General features: G+C 46.1%; 1 protein-coding gene across 3 annotated transcripts in view; it reads left to right on the forward strand.

Moving 5' to 3' along the window:
* Window positions 1–20992, forward strand: part of Cd86 (CD86 molecule) — a 58591-nt gene that overhangs the window by 20450 nt on the left and 17149 nt on the right. For 2 of the 3 annotated variants that reach the window (XM_087576827.1, XM_087576828.1), the window contains exon 2: window positions 13986–14035. In XM_087576827.1, coding sequence (XP_087432953.1) covers window positions 13990–14035 — 46 coding nt within the window. In that variant the 5' untranslated portion in view covers window positions 13986–13989. Of the gene's footprint in view, window positions 1–1235; window positions 1428–13985; window positions 14036–20992 lie in introns of those variants that run through there. The other variant, NM_020081.3, reaches the window with a different exon arrangement.

The raw sequence follows: 20992 nt of genomic DNA on the forward strand, positions 1-20992 counted from the left end.
GGGTGTTCCTAAAATAAGGGTGCAGAGTCACTGGTGGGGCGTGATGACCCATTGACCCAGCAGAAACCCATGGGTTGGAGCAGCCCTGGACCAAACGAAGGTAACTGGCTTTTCAGATCTGTCTGGGAAGAACCACCATGAGCTCTGTTCACAGAATGAGGACCTTTGTGAAAAGGTCAGAGGATTGGAAAATACTCAGAAGGAAATGGGAGCACAATAAGGAAGACTAATTAAACCTGTAGTGTACCAGGTAAAGGACCTGCAAGTTTTACTCCTTTGCTGCAAACTCTCCTTTGTGCTCCATGGCCATGCAGCAAGGGATTCATAGCCTTGCATTCCACAGGCCAGAAGTCAGACTCCAGGATATCCAATGATTTGTCCAGACTCCAGCAGTCAAGCCAGGCTTCCATGGAGGACCACCAGGGGACCACCACCCCAAACCCCTGCTCTGTGTTCTTCAACCAGAAGACAATAACCTTGATAGTTTGTTCAGCCCTTCAGGGGGCCAGAGCTAGCCTCTAAGAAAGCTGGTGAGGTACATTCTATGAGGCTACCTCTGTCTTGAGTTCACCTCACAGACATGGAAATGCCCCATCTAACCCAGCTAGCTAGAGAGGCGGAGCCTGGCAGGGAAAGATCCAAGTACCTGAGAAGGAGTCATATACCCAGATGAGTAAACTCTATGGAAGACCCAGATTCAGAGAGCACACTTTGCACTCACACATCCTCACACTTCTGCATGTGACCGTCCCTCCTCGCTCAGAAGAACCCCTCCCCTCCTCTTGCCTAGGCAGGGTACACGGAAGTAATAGAAGCATTCTACGGGACAGTTAGGATTAGGTGAGTATGATCTGTAGTGCAAACTGGCTTCTAGAAGGATCTATGGAAAGTTCTTTCACAGAGGACTCCTCTGCTCTCTGGTTGGGTGTGAGATGCTGCACAGAGCATAAGGGTTAGCCACAGAGTTTACTCCTGGGACTCTTGGTGCATAGATGTGTCTGTTGTGTTTGTGGAAGGGGCTGTCTTTGGGGTTTTCCTCAGGGCTTTACACTGGCTGCCTGACCAAGGGCACACTTCTAGTCATTCTCGTCAGTGGAAATGCCCACCTACCAGCAGAAGTTATCTGGAACCAAGCACGACACAACCCCTGTCTGTGGTGTCAGTCTCTCTATTCAGTTCCCCTTTCTGTATCTGAGTTCTTCAGTCCTCAGATTTTTTCTCTGTATAAGGACGCCTAGGAGGCCTGGGGAGCGGACAAGGCTCCTTTTACTTTTTCTTCTTCTTCTTCTTCTATTTTTTACCTTCCACCTTTTTCCTTCAAGTTCCTGTGATCTTCGGGAATGCTACTGTGCTTGTGTGTGGGGTCCCTGAGCGCTGCGGTGGAGAGGCACTGGTGACATGTATGTCGTCAAGACATGTGTAACCTGGTGAGCACGGGAGACAGGAGCTGCAGCTGGGGCAGATGTTCAGAGGTGGGCAGTCAGCTGGAGAGGGAGGTGGGGGAGAGGGCAGAGGGCACACACTTAAACCTTCTGCTGATCACCCCTTGAGTTTCTGACCGTTTACATCGGATGTGGGGCATTACAGAAATGAGTGTCCACCATCCAGCTATGTGCTGTCATGGAGCCAAGAGACAGGACAGGCAGGAAATAGAAGCTGTCACTTACCAAATACTTGGGAGCTGCTCTTGGTTTTGGGGTGCTGGGAGTTTCCAGCAGTTCTGCTACAGAAAAAAGGTTTTGGTGGACACTGGCAATCCCGGAGCTTCTATACCGGGGCACTGTGGAAGAGGAAAATTCTCGCAGCTCTCTCTGTAGTGGCCTCTGATTGCCTGTGTGACTTTTCCGTGACAGGTCCAGAAATTCTTTCTCGTCTTCCTTCCCATCCAACTGCCTCATCTCAACATTATGAACAACTCATTTGGGGGAGGGGGGAATGCTCTTAGGTCAAAAGGAGCGCAGGCCGTGGTCTGATGTGTTCCTCATGCTGTGTACACATTTGCATTTGCAAATAGGCTCAAAATATTGCTTCCATTAATAGCAATGTAAGCTTCTGGAGAGAGAGGCGAAAAACAACTTTTAGCCAAGGGAACTTCCCACTCCTCAAATTATCATAATTAAGGAGTTGGCCTGTTCTCCTTAGATGGACCTTTGATCTCAGGACTAAAATGAGTATGTGCCCATGTCCATGCTCAGATCTGGTGGCTCCGTGCTGCGTCTGCCGCTGCTGCTGCTGCTGCTGCTGCTGCTGCTGCTGCTGCTGCTGCTGCTGCTGCTGTGTCTGCTGCACACACTGTGGGTGGGACTCGATAAGGCTCAAGTGAAATCTGTATGGAATATCAGCTCATTTATGCACTTAGCATATGTTTGCTGGCTTCTTAATATGTCCTAGGTAGAAGGGCATATATCAAAGGCATGCAGGAAAATTATATTCCTGCAGCTTCTAATGGGGAAGATAATATTAATGACAGGGACGCGGCCCTTGGGTAAGGAAGACATGGTTCTGGGTGGCTACTGACTGAAACTGTGTCTACTGATTCTGCTTCTGTTATCACCCCTGGGTGGAGAAGAGGATCTTTTATCATGTGAATTTGATGGGGATAGATGGGGAGAGGGGAAAATCGTGAAAGGTAAACTATTAAAATACACCAGACTCTTCAATAGAAGAATCAGAAGCTCTGAGGCCACCCAGTTTCAAGATGAGGTGGAAGTGGGAGTTAAGGGGAGGGATCTCTGGGGCAAAATTGCAACTGAAAACACACAGGAGTATGAAAAATGTCTGATGCAGGCCTGCAGGAGATGGGAGGCTCCCAGAAAGACTTCCACAACCCCGGCAAGTGTTGGCCAGTCACACTGGGCCAGGGAGAGTATTAGGGGAAGTGAGAAGAAGGCTAGGACCACAGCCTTTCAAGCAGACCCATGACCTTCTCTCGGCTCTCTTTGTTTCTGAATGGCATGTTGGGTACCCTTAGAATGAGGCTGGGAAAGAGATGCCATTTCAACACGAGAAGAGGAAGACAAAGTATGCTTGGAGTGCATCATATCTCCCTGCCAAGGTCTTAAGACCCGAATCACTCCGAGTGTCCCTTCCGGTCCTTATCTGTCACACCATAGGATTCCCTTCTGAGTCTCACGCTCTGTTTAGATACATTAACGTGAAGATAATTCCCCAGAGCTAACAGCGGATTCTTTTGTTTTTCTCTTCCACACAGCACATGCATCTTATGGGGGCTTTCAAAAGTGGCCTTGGTCCAAGGGATGAGTAATAGGGACTCCCAAAACTGGAGATCATCATGGTGCACGGGAAAGAGAGAAGGGGCTGTTCCACAGATTATGCCCTGATAACGTCCGTTTTTCTGTGTGACCATGGTTTTAGTTCTGAGACAGAGAGAAAGGGGGCTCCCCTGGGTCCCAGGATAAGCACTTTCCTTTGGGTGAATCTTGTGGCTCTTCTTCCCAGCAGGTAGAGTTCTTGAGTGGCAGGGCAGAGATCTAGGGAGATACCTGTGTCATGAGTTCACCTTTGGGTACTTTTTGGTAAAAAGGGAAAACTGGCTTTGAAAAACCATTAATACTTTAAAAGGGGAATAATCTTCCACTCAAACAAGCCTGATTATAGATACTGCTAAGAGAACTGAGTATCTGTCTTACAACCTAAGTCTACCGTTAGGGGCCAGGAAAGCTAAATGATGTTGCTATGTTCCTGCCAGGTCAGGGAGGGGAAGCCACCTACATTTTAGTAGTTTAGTTATCTCAGAAGGGAGTGAAAGCATAACCTTTTGCTACTCGTGAATCCGCTAATGCTCCTAATGTGTGGGCGTACTCTGCTCCCAAAGGAGTGCAGAAAACAATGGCTAAAGAAAAGAAAACAGAATGTAGGCAAGAGAGACCAAAGGGGATTTGCTCCAACGGGATATGAGAATGCCAGGGATGACTTAGCCTAGGGTAGGAGACGCGGCTGGGGTTGGGGTGGGGTGGGGCTAGAGGAAGCAGACCTCAGATTGAGTGACAATTGGCCAAAGCCAACTGTCTCCATCTCCGGGGCCTGCCAGACACCAGGAAGTGTTTGAGTCTCGGTGAGCACCCTGTGTCCTCAGCTCCTCCCAAAGGCCCCCACTCCTCCTCCTCCGGTTTCCTTCCCTCCTCATTTGGGTTCCTAAGCCTTTTAGTACTGGCCTCATGGGTCATCCTGAAAGCAGCGCTCACTCTTGCCAGGTCATGGATGGGTTATCATCGTACGCTTTTCTGCATTGGTTTTTGTGGCTGTTGTCTGTTTGTCTTTCCCTTCTGAGACATTAACCCCAAACTTCCAATTTATTGAACCAGATGCGAATTCCTTATCTGACTTTCCAGCCTTGATAAGCTCCCCTGTGCTATTTACAGAATCGGATTTCCCGTTATTCAACTAGTCTCTCCCCAAATCCAGTCAGCTAAATAAATAAATAAATAAATAAATAAATAAATAAATAAATAACCAAATAACCAAATAACCAAATACATACACATACATACATACATACATACATACACTTGCTATGAAGGATTTGGTCACCCATTCATTTCCAAATATCCTTAAAGGTTTTTCTAGAGGCTGAAAAGATTAATTATGGGGTTCAGGGATTAAGAGCAGTGTCTGCTCTTCTAGAGGACCCTGGTTCCATTCCTAGTACCTAGTGGCTAACAACTGCCTGTAACTACAGTCAGTTTTGGGGAATCTGATGCCCTCTTCTGGCTTTCCACGGTGCTGCATACATGTGTTGCACAGACTTACGTGCAGGCAAACCACCCAAATAGAAAACAATAATTAAAAAAAAATATTCTAAAGTAATTCTATATGTTTATATCTCAGAACCTTATGAAAACAGTAGACTAGCATTAAACATAAATGTTCCCAAGGTGAAGAAATTACAAAGATTCGAAGGGAAGTTTATACCACTTATCGGGATCTGACCATCACTTCTTGTATCACTGTTTAAAAATATCACATTGTATTTATGATGTATACATTGTAAAAACATGTACAACCAATATCGATTAACAATGAGACATTGAGCCGAGGTGTTGCCCATTGATAGCTTGCTGTACAAGCCCCTAGGGTCCAGCCCCAGCACTGCAGAAAGAACAATTTGAGAAAAAAAATTCTCAAAGAATATTATACCAATAAAAAAATATACATTGATCATCGAACTCAGGATTACTTGCATGCGCACGTGTGTGTGTGTGTGTGTGTGTGTGTGTGTGTGTGTGCATCAAGACTGTAATTGTAATGTTTAGTTGTGTGAAGCCATCGGCATATAAAAGTGGCTTGTTGTCCGAGCTTCTTCGATTTATGTTAGGTAGATGTGTAGGATGTCTAGAGTGAGGACCGGGACACAGAATGTCTTGCAGGAAAGGGTTATTGGGAGCTTGCAAAGCCTTTCACAGACAAAGCAGGTGCCAGCCACATCAAGTTCCTGGACATTAACAGTTGTTGATGGTATAGGAGGAGATTCAGAGGAGAATTCTTAAACAGTGCTGTGGCCCAGCCTGAAACCTTCATGGGCTAAGGTCTCAGAATGAGTGGCCAGAGTCAACACTATGTAGGGAGAGTTTCATCCACCCTAATAGAAATTGGCTCCAGCAGCCACTCAGTTGCCTGTCTCTGAGACCAGCCACTCTCCCGGCCCAGTTCTAAAACCACCACTGTCTCTTGTTAGGGGTGGGGTGCAGGGGGGCTATAGGTAGGAGTGCTTGCTCTTGTCTTCTGGAAGATCACTGGTAGTTAGCTCATGGCTCTCTGTACTTGGGGACATCCTCAGAGGACACTGTATTGCCCACTGTGTTAAACTGAAAGGAAAGGGCTCCGGTGGGATAGAGGGAGACGGGATGCCAGGGGCCATCTTTTATTTTCGTATTTCCCATGAATGTGATGAGATGCTTGGTCGTGGGATTTTAAGGTTGTAGAGCTCAACTGCACAACAATTCAAGAATCCCCTTAAAATGTCTATTCTATATCATCAGCCTATGTTTTACTTGAGCTGCTCTGCTGATGGGGTACACATACCTCAGAAGAAAGTCCAGACTCAGATTGTGGCTATTAAAAGTTCTTCCCCTAGAGCTGAAATCTGGCTCCCTGTGACTTCTAGCTACTGGAAGTGCTTGCCTTCCAACCACAGTGTACCTCCCTTTCTCCTGGAGGGCCCCTCACTATTTGCCCTTGGCCATCACACAGATCTACAGCCCTCTCTCTTTCAGGTTCGTTTACCTGGGTCTTTTAATTGTTCCTCATTTGACATTTTCCCAGGATCCCCTGGTGAATCGTGCTGCCCTTTCACTTGATAATCGCCACTTCTGTCATTGTTACTCAAGTATGACCCTCGCCTTGCTTCATGAGATGCCACGGTGATGTGGTCTGATTATCACCGATGACAGTGGGCAGATGCTAGTTAAGACAGGATTAATGTGGCTTGGGGTGTGGCTCAGTGGTGGGACACTTGACTACTATGCCTCAGGCCCTGAGTGCCATCTCCATCATCCTCTGTCTCCAATGAAAAGGATCAAATTAATGTTGATGGTTATTAGGTCACACTAGCATGGCATAGTTCCTCGTGCATAAGGCATTTCTCTAGCTCCTGTCACTCCACTTACACAGTCTTAAAGCCCAAGTTTGGATCATCAAGCTGACCCTTACAGGGACTCCTGTCTCTCTCTTCTAGGGTTTCATGATTATCCGGTTGGCTGACATTTGGTTAATTTTTGTGTCATTTGCATATTTGAAATGAATGAATATTGCTGTCATTCACAGTTTTAATAAATGTGTGAAAATAAAACAAAAGAAAATAGAGAGTCCCATAGCACCCAGACTGCTTGTTAGCTTTTGGTCAACTTGACACCAACTGGGTCATCTGGGAAGAGGGTCTCTCAATTGAGAAAATAGGTCCATCGAATTAATGGGCATCTGCACAAGTCTGTGGGAGCACTTTTTTTTTCTTTTTTGTCGGAGCTGGGGACCGAACCCAGGGCCTTGAGCTTGCTAGGCAAGCGCTCTACCACTGAGCTAAATCCCCCCCCCCCCCCCGAGGGAGCACTTTCTAGACTAATGACTAATGTGGAAGGGTCCGGCCAATTGTGGGAGGTTGTGCTGGCGAGTAAGAAATGTGAGCCTGAGGAACAAGCCAGGAAGCAGTGTCCTCCCATGGCCCTGCCTCAGGTTTGCCTCGGTTCCTGTTTCTGCCCTTACTTCCTTTAATGACAGCCTGTGATTGTGATGTGTAAGCCAAATGAACCCTTTCCTCTCTAAGTTGCTTTTGCTTGTGCCTTTTATCACAGCAATAAAAGAAAAACCAGGGTGCAAATGAACTAACTCTTGGTCATTATGATGTTAACCCATCAGCATATCCCATCCATTGATTGTAGTCCTATCTCTTGGTCAATCCTCTTCCACATTTTTCTTTTAACCATCTCAGACAGAACAGTCATCACTTTCACTTGAACAATTGTAGTGAGACAGGCTTCTTGAGTCTTTCTGGCTTCTTGGCTACTCATTTGTTAAAACAAAAAAAAGCATCTTGCTTGATGTAAATTTTGATTATGTCACTCGGGTATAGTTTCTTTAGTCATGTTAAAGAACAAAATCTTTAGCAAACACACAAGGCAAGTGTGTTCTGTCCCAAGCTGAGCTCTCCTGCCTTGCCTACCACCCGCCTGCACTTGGACCACACACACTCTTGGATCTTCCCCCTGCCCCAGTGCCTTTGCATGTGATATTGCTTTGGATCAGAGCCCTTTCTAGCTTGCCACCCCTGCCAGCTCTTCGCCTAGTTAGTACCTCTGGATTTATTTTCTTTAGATGTTCATTACAAACTTTCCTAGAGGTACTGCTGGACTATTTCCCTCATACAGTTCTGGGGTCAGAATTAGGCCTCAGGGGGATTCTCTGGTTCAAAAAGCTTTCCAACTGCATCTGCTAGATAAATGAATGAAATGCTATCCACTCACTCTGGTCAAACAGTTCCTTGTTATCACAGAGAACCAGTCCAAACAAGTCAATTATGGGTCAACCTTGGAGTCAGGAGAAAAGGTTAGACCCCACCTCTTTGTGGGAGGGTATTAGAATGCAGGTGGCAATACTGAATACTAAAATAGCACTTTAGACGAGTCATATGAAAACTTTCTTCAGTGCCACGAACATCTTTCCTAGTAAAATTTTTATATTTGTTTATGTTTAATTGACGATTATCTTGCTCCTTTTCCAAACCAAGCAACTGCTCTACGACAGGCCATTTGCCATTTCTGACTTTGCTCATCACCCTGTCCCCAGCGCTGAGCACAGTGTCCGCCTCAATGAACGTTTGCTGAGGCGCGAATGAACACAGAACCACCCAGTCTTGACGGCAGTGATTCCGCACTGTTCTCAAACACCTCACTGTGCCAGAGCCTTGTTAACGGTCAAAAGCACGGGACCCCAAACAATGTCCATCCTTTGCAGTTCGCAAACTTCAAATGAAAGGGAATAACTCCACCCTATTCCTCCGGGAGGCTCAACGACAACACTAGCCACTGTTAGCGCGTTGCTTTAGCTTTGAGACTCTGAAGAACTCTAGTACGTTATGACAGTAGAGGCAAACAGAGGCTCCAGCAATGAGTGTTCGTGGGATCTGCGTCCCCCAGCCAGCAGATGGATCCACCCAGAGTCGGCTTGTTCGGCCATAAGTGTACACGGGCAGAGAACAGTGGCCCTAGTGCGCTTGCGCTGAAAGACCTGGTCCTTCCTCTAGTGGCTGTGTTATCTGCTGTTTCGCTTGTAGCGTGAACGCCCATACACTCTAGGAGGAGCTGAACGCTACCACTCTCTGCAATGTTTTTCAGCTTGACTTAATCCTGCACACTACCTTTCTTTTGAATGCTATGTGAAGGATCCAGGCCTATGTATCTTTATATCTCCCTAAACCTTTAATGCTGAAAATAGTCAGTAAATATTTGCCTTTAAGACGGTGTGAATGGGGGCTGGGGATTTAGCTCAGTGGTAGAGCGCTTACCTAGGAAGCGCAAGGCCCTGGGTTCGGTCCCCAACTCCGGAAAAAAAAAGAACCAAAAAAAAAAAAAAAAAAAAAAAAAAGACGACGGTGTGAACCTTGCCGAGACAATACCCCTCTTAGCAGCATTTCTCTAGCACCTGGTTACTGCTACTACGTTCAGGACAAAGTCTTTTCCACTGCTGGCTTCCTGATTTCTCTCAGGGAATCCTTCCCCCACTTCCTCTTTCAGAACAGCATGGTCCTGTGTCACCTCTTCTGCCTCAACTAGATCCCGGTGCCTGTGCTAGAGCCTGTTGCCTGTGAGGGGTGGGGAGCGTTCTCTACCTGGCACACAGTAGGAGCTCCCGAAGCATCTGTGGAATGATTTGCCTATTAGGACAAAACCTCCCATGATGCAAATGGAGGCTTTGACCCGGTTCTACCCTGTCACAGGGTCTGCCAAGGGTTCCGTAGTGATTTTAGGTTATGTTCTAGTAGTGTGCTATCCCCTCTTATCCCGCCAGTGGGAAGATTCAGAATCTTTTTGCTTGCTACCCACGTGCTGCTGATTCCGGTTGGCACTTTTAAAGGGACCACATTGTGTCTCAGCTCTTTCGCTGCTAGGTTCATGGCCTCAAACATATCTTCAGCCTTTGAAATGGGTTCTTCATCCGTGTCATGGGGGTGAACAGTCTCATCTAGTCACGGGAAAAAAAAAAAAACAGGGTACTTGGTCATTAATCCCACCACTCTTACTCATGCTTTGTAGCTAGGTATATAAAGTCAGTGAAGATGGTATTCTTGGGCACTTTGGTTTCTAGACTGTAACTCTTCTTGTGTGAACGGTATTTTTTTTTTTTTTTTTTTTTTTTTTTTTTTTTTTTTTAGGCTTTTCACTAGCCTATCCACCTCTTAGGTCTGATTCTGCTTCTAGTGACAGAAATCTGTCAGAGAATCCCCCCCGGTCGCCCGATAAATTCTTAGGTTCTTTCCTCTCCCATTGCCTCTGAATGCTTCCTCTGATAGTAAGAGTTTCCATTTCTTGTGCCACCTGGTAAAAGCCTTGCCTATGTTTGAAGTTTGGGGGACAGTTCTTTCCTGGGGAAGTAATATCTCTGTTCTGAGCCAACTAGAGTGGAAAGACTGGCTTCCTAAAGTACACACAAACCACACACACACACACACAGACCACACACACACACACACACACACACACACAGACCACACAGACCACACACACACACACACATAGACCACACACATACACACACACACAGAGACCACACACACACACATACCACACAGACCACACATACACACAGACCACACACATACACACACATAGACCACACACATACACACACACACAGAGACCACACACACACACATACCACACAGACCACACAGACCACACACACACACACACATAGACCACACACATACACACACACACAGAGACCACACACACACACATACCACACAGACCACACATACACACAGACCACACACATACACACACATAGACCACACACATACACACACACACAGAGACCACACACACACACACACACAGACCACACAGACCACACACACACACACACATAGACCACACACATACACACACACACAGAGACCACACACACACACATACCACACAGACCACACATACACACAGACCACACACACACACACACATAGACCACACACATACACACACACACAGAGACCACACACACACATACCACACAGACCACACATACACACAGACCACACACATACACACACATAGACCACACACACACACACACAGACCACACACACACACACACACACACACACAGACCACACAGACCACACACACACACACACACATACCACACAGACCACACATACACACAGACCACACACAAACACACACACACACAGACCACACATACACACAGACCACACACATACACACACACATAGACCACACATACACACACACTCACCCTTTCTAAAGGAAGGTTGTGCCCATGTGTTAGGAATGGACACCAGAGGTGTCTGCAGTGTCTGCCAGGCTGGTGTGCAGTCTCCTTGTGAGCAACAGTGATGTTTCTCTGGAGAACTGGAACGGTCTGGCAAGTCCAGGGTGTGAGGTGTAGAAGATTGCCATCCTCAAACCCCTACATGGCTTTTGCTGAAGCCTGGTATGCTTACTGTAGGTAATTTCAGAGAATAAAACCAGTACTGAGCTGGGTGTGGTTGTGCTAGTGTATAAACCCTTTACTTGGAGGTTGAGGCAGGGGAATCATGCATTTGAGGCAATCCTGCACTACAGAGCAAAACCTGTTCTCAAATCCTCATCCTGCAAAAAACAAACAAAAAACAACAAAAAACAACAAATAAACAAAAAAACCCAAAACAAAAAACAAACAAAATAACACCAAACAAACAAACAAACAAACAAACAAAAAAACCCACTCACAAAGCTGGTAACAGTCAATGCAAAGATGTGAAAGAGACTGCTGTTTTTAATTAGGGAAAGACAAGTTTCCAAATGGAGAAGTTTGCAATAGCACGGACTTCCTGGGCAGGGCCAGAGCTTTGCCCCACCCAGGGAGTTACAGGGACCATTTGTTCTAGATTTCAGAAAGCTATTATTCGGTGGATCTCAACCTTCCTAATGCCATGACCTCTTAAGACAGTTCCTCATGCTGTAGGGACCCCCAACCATAAAATTATTTTCATTACTAATTCATAACTGCAATTTTGGCACTGTGATAAAATGCAATGTAAAAATATCTGATATTTCTGATGGTCTTAGGCAGCCCTGTGAAAAGGTCATTTGTCACGACGCACAGATTGAGACGCCCCCCCACCCCCGCCATAATGGTTCCATCTGAGTTAAACTAATCAAGTTAAGTTTATAGCATAGGATCATTTGATTCTGTGACCCTGTGTGTTTGACACGTCAGGTGGGGAAAAGTTCTTTGATTAGATTTAGCGTGCTGACTTTTCAGGTATTATACAGACTCCTATATTTAGGTAGGAATTCAGACATAAAGAGGCCCCAGCCTTCAAATCCATGATAAATAGGATAGTGTGAGTGACTTAATATGAAGATATGGGCAAGGGGTCCCCAGGCTCCACGGTCATGCCGTGTTGGCTACAGCTCAACCGGCAATGCTAAACCCTAACATCCATTACAGTTACCGGGAGAGAGGGAGAAAAAAACTACGGGGAACCAGACATTAGTACATCGAACATCGAATATTTTGGCAGCCGAACTTACCTGTAACATTATCACTGCTAATATTCTATGTGTGTGTGTGGGGGGGAAGCTTCCACAGCTTAACAAGAGAAAGTCAGACTCAAAACAGGATTCGGGGAGGGGGTTGGGGGAGGGCTGCGTGATGAACGCGTGGCGTAAGAAATACGAACATCTTAATCATTTGGCGGGATACTCCGATTCATAAGAGAAATTTGTTTTTGAAATAGCAGTGGAAACCACCAAACACGCGTGGCTTATTAGACTTGGAAGAACAAGTCAGAAAAATGTCCGCCAAGGATATGGAGGAATCAGTTACTGGGCGCCTTTGATGGGAATGTGGGGGACTGTAGGAGAGTGGTTCCTCAGAGGGTTTAAAATAGAATCTCCGTATGACCCACTTTCCCACTTCTCAGTTTGTATCTAAAAGAAGTGAAAGCAGAAAACCGGGGAGAAATCTGAATGCTCCTGTTCGCAGCAGCATCCTTCACAGCACTGAAGGATGTACTTAATTCAGGCAGCCATCTGCACATGGCTGCAGACACTGAACCCGGTGTGAGCATCGTCAGAAGTGTGGAAATTCCAGCAGGGGCTGCAATATGGATGGGCCCCTAAGGCACCGTGACAAGTGAAGCAAACCCACCACAGGAAGCTAAATACTGTATGATTCCACTTACATCTACGTCAGGTCCGTGGAGACAGGAAGTGGTTTCTGAGACAAAGGCAGGAGGGAAGAAGGAGGACGGAGCACTGTTTACAGAGTCTAGAGTTTCCATCTCGCAAAATGACGCGAGACTTTGGGATACAGCGACGTTGATGGTTACACGATGCAAATTTCTTTTATATGCTACTGCATGTCTGAAAATGAGCAGACTAGTAAACATTGTATGTATTTTGTCACAGCTTTAAAAAAAATTACAGTGAGGGAGCTGAGAAATTCATTCAGTTGGCGGGGCACTTGTCTGGCAAACACAAGGCCCTGGGTTCAATTCAAAACACTGTCAAAAATGCATAACGAAGTGTCACTGTCCCGGTGACTTCCATGTATGCTAAACTTTGAAGACCACAGGAAAATCAAAGAAAGTTTGGTTTTACTCAAGTGTCTCAGTGCACTCTTGTATTCCCTGCATTGGTTGAAAAAAGTAATTAATGCTTGCCCTACAGCAGAATGTTCCACAGCCTCGTCACCTAACATCAAGTACATCTGGCTAATGTTAGTCCTGATCAGCTGCGGGAAGGGTGCAGAGGGTTGGAGAGCTTTATGCTGCTTCAGTCTGAAAACTAAGCCTCTGCCTTTGTGAGACTTGGGCATCGTATTGGTCCTTGGTCTTTTCCTTAGGATTCCCTGAGCCTGGGAAGGAAAAGGAGGGAGGAGGGAGGAGGGAGGATGGAGGAGGGAGGAGGGAGGAGGGAGGAGGGGAGAGGGAGAAGGGAGGAGGGGAGAGGGAGGAGGGAGGAGGGGAGAGGGAGGACGGAGGAGGGGAGAGGGAGGAGAGAGGAGACCTCTGTTACTATGTTTAGAAGCAGCAGCCATCTTTTCTGCCCTCAGTAACATGGCCTGCCTCACTGCAAAGGAGGCTGGGAAATATGGCCTGTGTGTGGAGCTAAAAGGGGGAAATGACTTCAGTGAACATGAGAACCTACATGAATTTTAATATTCTTTCTAAGTCATGTTTCAGTGAACAATTGTTTTCAGTCTCACTTTCTAACTAGGTTTTATCTTGTCTTTTTCAACTCCAGCACCATGTACTTGGGAATCCTTTTCTCGGTGTTGGCCTATCTGCTCTCAGGTAAGAACCCTTTTCTGTGTAAAGTCCTAGAGTTCTTCTGCTGTCTTCCAGCGAGTCAGACCACTGCAAGCCCAGGCCTGAGAGTTGTTGGCATGGTTTGCTCACGTTTGACTAGAGTTGCCTAAGACTCCATGGCAAGTAACTTTCCTAGAGAGTAGGCAAGGCTCAAGACCATGACCAGATGTCTCCAGTCTGGGCATCTTCCTCCCCAGCAACCAAACCCCCAGGATCTTGACGCACAGTGCAAGGTGGAGTGTCCTGTCCAGGACTCCTAGAGGAGTAAAGAAGGCCACGACAGTAAAGCCTCTGACTCTACTCCACACATACACATCTGGTCTTTTCAGTCCCCATTTTCAATATTCTCAAGCCCTTAGGAAACAGCTTCCAAAAACTTCTTCTTGTAGTACTGGTTCACCACCCACAACCTTCTTCCTTAGCTTGTGCCCTAGTCCGTACTGGTCATGCTTTGTGACTCTGGACCTCCAGATAATCATGCCAGCCAATTTACTCTAAAGCTAACTTAACTCATGCTTCAGTGTTCCCGCTTGCAAGGCTCCCCCTTTCTAACCCCTAAAGACCGCAGGAGGGTCCCAGAACTGCATCACATATCTTATGACTTGGTATGATTTGGATAAGAAAACAACAATTAATTTGATTGCCTCTCCTTCCCCGCCCATCGAAGTCTCCTGCTGGGTGACATTTTGCATTTGAATTGTGGGTAGTCTTTTCCTTACAAGCTCCCTAAAGTTTAGAAGTGTGAGGCCTTCCAGAATCCAGCCCTTCCTGGCTCACTGCAATCCGGGATGCACCTATAAGCAAGTGGCTGGAGGTCCTGCAATGGAATGCCATTTTGTTTCTGCTGGCCCACGCTTTCCTGTACTCATTTTCTCCACCTCAGCGCTGATAGGGAAGCCCTCTGAGTCTTGGTGACTAGCAGACAGGGTAGGCGAGCTTGTGGAGCGCCTGCAGCAGCTGCAGGCCATCCCTGTCCCCCTGGCCTCTGACTAACCAGCTCGGCCACAAAACCTCCTCCTCCGTAATAGTTGCACAACAGGTCCCTTGGCCTCTGTCCCCAGCCCTGGCAGGGTGAGGAGGAGGAGGTGAGTGTTGTGAAGAGATATTCCCTCAGGTCTCAGCAGATAGAGATGGGCCTTTTGTGATTTGTGTTTTCTGCTTAGCACCCAAGGCTTTCTGAGGTCACCAGTGTGATGTGTACAGGTGACAATGACAGCTTTCATTCCTCAGCTCCTGGGGAGATGGAAAGGCAATGTGCACACACATAAATATCAGAGGTGAGGGAGATAAAGATAATGTGTGTGTGTGTGTGTGTGTGTGTGTGTGTGTGTATGTCTGTGTATCTATATGTGTCTCAATGTGTGTGTATGCATGTCTGTGTGTGTCTGCATGCACATTTGCCTGTGTGTATGCATGTGTGTGCCGTTGTGAATATGTCTCTCTGTGTATGTGCCTCTGTGTGTGTGTACGCATTTGTGGGCATGCATGCTCCTCTCTCTCTCTCTCTCTCTCTCTCTCTCTCTCTCTCTGTGTGTGTGTGTATGGTGTTTGTGTATCGTGTATATGTGTGTGTGTGCATGCATGTTTGCCTGTGTGTATGCATGTGTGCATGTGTGTGCCTTTGTGTATATGTCTGTGTGTGTGTGTGTGTGTGTGTGTGTGTTTAGTTCAAGTCCTGTTCTGAGCACTTTACAAGTAGCAATTCATTTAAAGACCCCAATAACTTACTGCATTAGATCTTGTCATAATTCCTCATTTTAAGGCAAGGTCTCCAAGCACAGACACAGCTAAGTAATTGACTCAAGCTCAACACAGCTGCTAATGAGAGAGGTCAGATTCATGCCCAGCAGCACAGGCTGAAGTCACTGATGTAAGATCTCAGGTTATATCTCCTAACTCTTGCTCCTGAGGCAACTACAAGTAGCCAGCTCTGGTTTTGGGTGACTCAAATAGCTTTGGTGGATAATACTGCTTCAGCTTGATCCTTCCTTGTTTACACGTTGCCTCCTTCACTTCCTGCTTCTATCATAAGCCACGCCCCAACTGTCCTTAAGTCTTAGGCCTTAGCACTGCCAGTTAGAATAGCAAGCTTAGCTTTTATGATCTGGGAGAGAAATGCTCTAGAAACAAATATTCGGTAGCAGCTTAACTGAGACATCTTCCTTGTCCCCAAACCTTTGGACTCAGCCCTTTGAAAGTGAGTAGGTAAAACTGAAAAACCCATCAAAACCAAGGACAGGTGCTACTTCTCTTTTGACCCTGCTCTGAAACTGTGTGGAAACTCCTAGCTCCTGAAAAGAGAGTCAATGATATTGAAACCATAAGAAAGAAAGTCTTAAGTGATAACTGATTAGGTTTCATTATAGTCAGGGGATGTATGAGAAGGGGATACAGCTGAGGAAGAACAAATGTAAAGGCGGCAGGCAGACGGCATCGCCCGCTAAGAAATGACCTTGTCACTACTTCACTCACCAATGAACGCAGTGACAAAACAGCCAGCATCCGTTTCCGACCTCTCATTCTCTTCACTGTCTTAGTCATGTATAATCATTGGCAAATATACTTCTTTAGCTTGTTTTTAATTTCAAACATGCATGCAAATGTATCAATTCCTTCCCTCCAGTCCCCCCAAAACGCCTCCCATCTGTCTCTCAACTTTGAACACACATAGGTGGAACCGCTATGTCCACAACCCCAATCCCAGAGGCTCAGCAAACACTACTGGAGAGAAGAGGGGTAGAAAGAATTTAAGAGCCAGAGGATGGGGGGAGCTCTGTGACCACCAGCCCCTGACAGGACGTGTCTGTTTCACATGTGAACTCCCAGAAGCTCTGGTTATCTGCGCAAGACGACCATAAGATCAAGAGAGTTAAAAAGTTCCAGCAGAAAATAGGAAGGAAGGGCTACTCCAATCCCCAGCTGAAGATGGCTACTGAGGGAGAGACACTTTTCTTGGGGTGAGGACATTGCTGTCTATGCCCAGTAGATGACCCACACAAAAGTGCTTATGAACAAAACTATATGGTCTTAGAGTGCATTATTAAATCAAAAGCCACCCGTTTTTAAACATAGGAAAAAATCTATTTGAAATGAATCTGTCTTTTCCTGAGCTATGGAGTAGAGACCTACCCCAGGGCAGGCAGCCAAAGAGAGAAAGGAGACACAATTGGCACTAATAATCCACAGGGGGAAAATGGCAAGGCTGGTAACTTATGACGACACGTAACACATAGAGCAGCATAGTTCTGCCCTGCCCCCTACACCTCTCACACCGATTTGCCTGGAAATTAGATACCTTTGCTGCTGCCCCTGATCAATGGCTATGGGTGTAGCAAAGGACCACCTTGTGGGTCAGTTCTCTTCTTCCACTTTTATGCAGGTCCTGAGGGTCAAACTCAGGCTACCAGGCTTGTACAGTAACCTTCTGAGCCATCTCATCGGTCCTTCGCTCTAGGGATCCTCCAGCCCCGCCTTTGAGTAACTATGACCACAGGCACATCCACCATGCCTGGTTGGATATGTGGCAATTGCTCTCTTCTTGTCTGGGGCTTCTCTAGGTTCTAGGTTTCTCACTTCACCTGATCAGCACTGGTCAACAATAACCCTGGAATGGGAGAGTTTTTCTTCACTTAAATATATGTACATAAAACAGCCTCAGACTCTCGTTTCATGTTCACTATCTATGTAAAAACATCCAACAAGCCATTGGATGTGGTGTCTGGGACTCCACTGAAGGCTGTGGACTGGAGATACTCAGCTTGTAGCTGACCCCTGAGAGTTGAATCAATGGGTGTACAGAATAAATCCCAGAGTAAAGGGAAAGTCAAACTGAGGAGGTTAATTCCAAGGAAGCTGGATTTCAAAGCCGTGCTACTTTTGATGCAATGGCAAGGTGGAGTGACATCAAAAAGAGCACGGAAACTGCTAGTACCTTTGGTCAGGAAAGCTTCAGGAGAGACAGGAGTGAGACATGTTGAGGGGAGAAAGCTGTCTCTATTCACTGGGGAATCTAATGGAAATGAAAAGCAAGGTCAGAGGGGACCTGTTTGAGACAGAATGGTGAGACTGGAGGCCATGTTCAGAGAAGCAAAGCATCGCAAATTTCGAATGTTACCTATCTGTTCAATAAAACTATTTCCTGTAAGGGTGCTTATCCACCCAGTTGTAAGATCAGATCTGTAGATTTAAAGGTAATTTCTTTAGTAAAACTTCCATTGGGGCCAAGAGGCACATTTAATGACTTTTAACTGGCGAGAAATGGTTAAAAAGATGTATTTTTTTTTTGTGCTGTCCAATATAATAGCCATTATCCATATGTGACTCATTAAGCATTAATTACTTATAATTAAATGAGATGAGAAAATTCAATTTCTCTCTCCAACACTGTAAAAACTGAACCAGTTTCTTGGTCATTTTTACTACTTGTCGAGGATTCACATTGTTCAAAACCAGATAAGAATTACCTCATCACAAAGAATTCTTTTGGAGGAATAATACACTGTGAGATCAAAGATGGAGGTCTAAGAGAGCTAACATCTCAATGAACTCGAAGAACAACTATGAAGAAAGTAAGAGTGAAAATTGGGGGAAATCACAGGGGGCCAGATCTGAGACATTATGCCCCTCAGGACATTGCTCAGGACTGTGTGGTAGGAAGCAGAAGGTTGCTGAATGGTCTGTAGATGAAGGTCTCTGTGGTTGGTGAACTCAAGGAACTTTGACACAAGGTTGTTGGCAGGTTCCTTATTGAAGAGTAAACTGTTCGATTATCTTGCCAGTTATGTTGAGATTGGTTAGGAAGAACAGCCTTGAATATAATGTCCAAATCCTCCTTGAATGAAAACATAGTGACCAATAATTAGTGGTTCATACCATGAGCTAGGAGACACCTCTGAGTGGAGAGGGGCTGCTCACGACCTTTGCTGAGGAAGCCTCGAGTGTCTTGTGAGCCACATGGAGTCTTTTGGGTAGAACCAGATTTCATGGAAAGGACATTTAGGGTAATATTTATTGAAGAGGGTCAGCTATAGTGGGATCTAGTACAATGGGAGGGGGCTTTCAGCGGGCCTAGAAAGGCTTTGGGTGAAATTTACAGAAAGAACAAATACCTTGGAGTGTGGTAAGCCTAGTAAATGCAGAAGGGATGGGGAAAGCGTGACCTGAGTTTGGGATCCTGACCAGGGAAGACTGGCATTCTGGTAGGGTCATAGACTCACACGGTGCTCAGCCTTTAGGCTCCATGGGACACTCCGACAGTTTCTTTCAGCAGAGGACCTTTAGTATTCTTGATCACTGTTTCCTGACTGGGGAGATATATAGCCGAATTCCTGAGTATTGGCTCCCGGCCGTATCATAACAATCAGTCACAGTTAAGTCTAAACCATTTCTTCAGCCCAAGTGTTAGAAGAGGGAGGATTTCTCAGTGCTTTCCACCAATGGAATTCCAGGGAGTTCACTTGCTTTGAGGCCCCAAATTCTCCACCATAATAGTGGAGTCCTGAAGTCACTGGGAAAGAACAGACCTTGAGTCAAATCTTCCCCATATGGTCACAGTGAAGGACGTGTCTGCCTGGCTCAGAGTGACATCAAGACTACCAGGGTCTGGTGACAAACCAAAGTGTGTAGACTGTGAAATACTTTCAGTTCCACTCGGAATGGCTAGAGTAGTTTCCTCCCCGTGGGGAAGAGAAGGGAGTTGGTGAGGGTAGAAATGAGTATGGCTCTGATCCTCTCAGCTTCCCAAATAGGAGATTTTAGTAAAAGTTCTAATTCAGACCTTGTGTGGAACCAGACAGTGCAATGGCTTTGGTCTACTCTTTATTGGTAGGTAAAGAGGGAGCTGAGGGAAGATGAAGTGAGGGTGGCTGGCTTGGAGAAGCCGGAGAGGAAGTGGATGAAAAGGAAAGTAGATATTCTGGGATTCTACAGAAGAAAATTAAAATCTGTGTGTCGAGCCGATGTAAGAAACTCAGTGAGTTCACGTCTAGACCCAGGGAGTGCACCTAAGAGCTGAGCCAGAGCCTCACAGCAGCCCAAGGCTGGTCAACGCTTCAGCTTCCTGCTCGGCTTCTCCAGTAGATCATCTGCCCAGAAGCACAATAAGTTAGACCCAAACCAGAATGTGCTCTGCCCTCCACAGAGTTCGTCAGCTCTCACCAAACGGCCAACACGTACAGTAGGTGGCACTCTTGCCTCTCACTTAAGAGATTAGCAGAGGTGTAGTGGAAAGCCAAATGCAGTTCATTTTCCTTAGGTCCCATTTTCACTTTGAGTGGGATTTCTCTCTCATCTCCCTCACCCACCACTGACCGTCCTTTCCTCCCTTTCAAAAGTCCGAAAGGACAATTTTTTTTTTTTTTTTTTAAAATGAAGACTCTACTCCCCATGGCAGCATCTAGCTTCATAGGATCCAAAAAAAGACACACCCACCTCACCTTTCACCTTTCACCTCTCACCTCTCACCTTCCTCTTTTTTCTTTGCTGAACCTCCGGCAATTCTGTGGCCCAGAGAAAGGTCGAAAGGTCCCACAGGTTGCCTTATGCCACTGTGTCCTTTCTCTGAACTTTCCCATCATGCCCCTGTTGGGTTCTAAAAGTTTCCAGGGCAGTGCAGCCTGGGAGTAGCCATTGGTTTCTCTGAGGTTTCTGCAATATGGCAAGATACATCCTCACCTTCCCACCTATAGTTTCCTCCCAGCAGTTTACTCGTGTTCCTTAAATATCCTGACCACTATAATCTCCCAAGAGCCGTTACATTTGCCCAGCTTCCTTTCTTGTCCCTGAAAGATCCTAGAGAGGTCACTGAGAATAGAGACATCACTTGACACTTGAGTCATTTCAGAACCCCTTTTCTGGCTCTGGGAATAGCAGCTATGGGAGCAGGAACTAGTTGAAGGTCAAAGAGGTGACTTAGTGGAGCTCCCAACTTAATGAAGACTAATA

This window comes from Rattus norvegicus, chromosome 11 (genome assembly GCF_021556685.1).
Source record: "Rattus norvegicus strain SHRSP/BbbUtx chromosome 11, alternate assembly SHRSP_T2T, whole genome shotgun sequence".
Taxonomy (NCBI): Eukaryota; Metazoa; Chordata; class Mammalia; order Rodentia; family Muridae; genus Rattus; species Rattus norvegicus.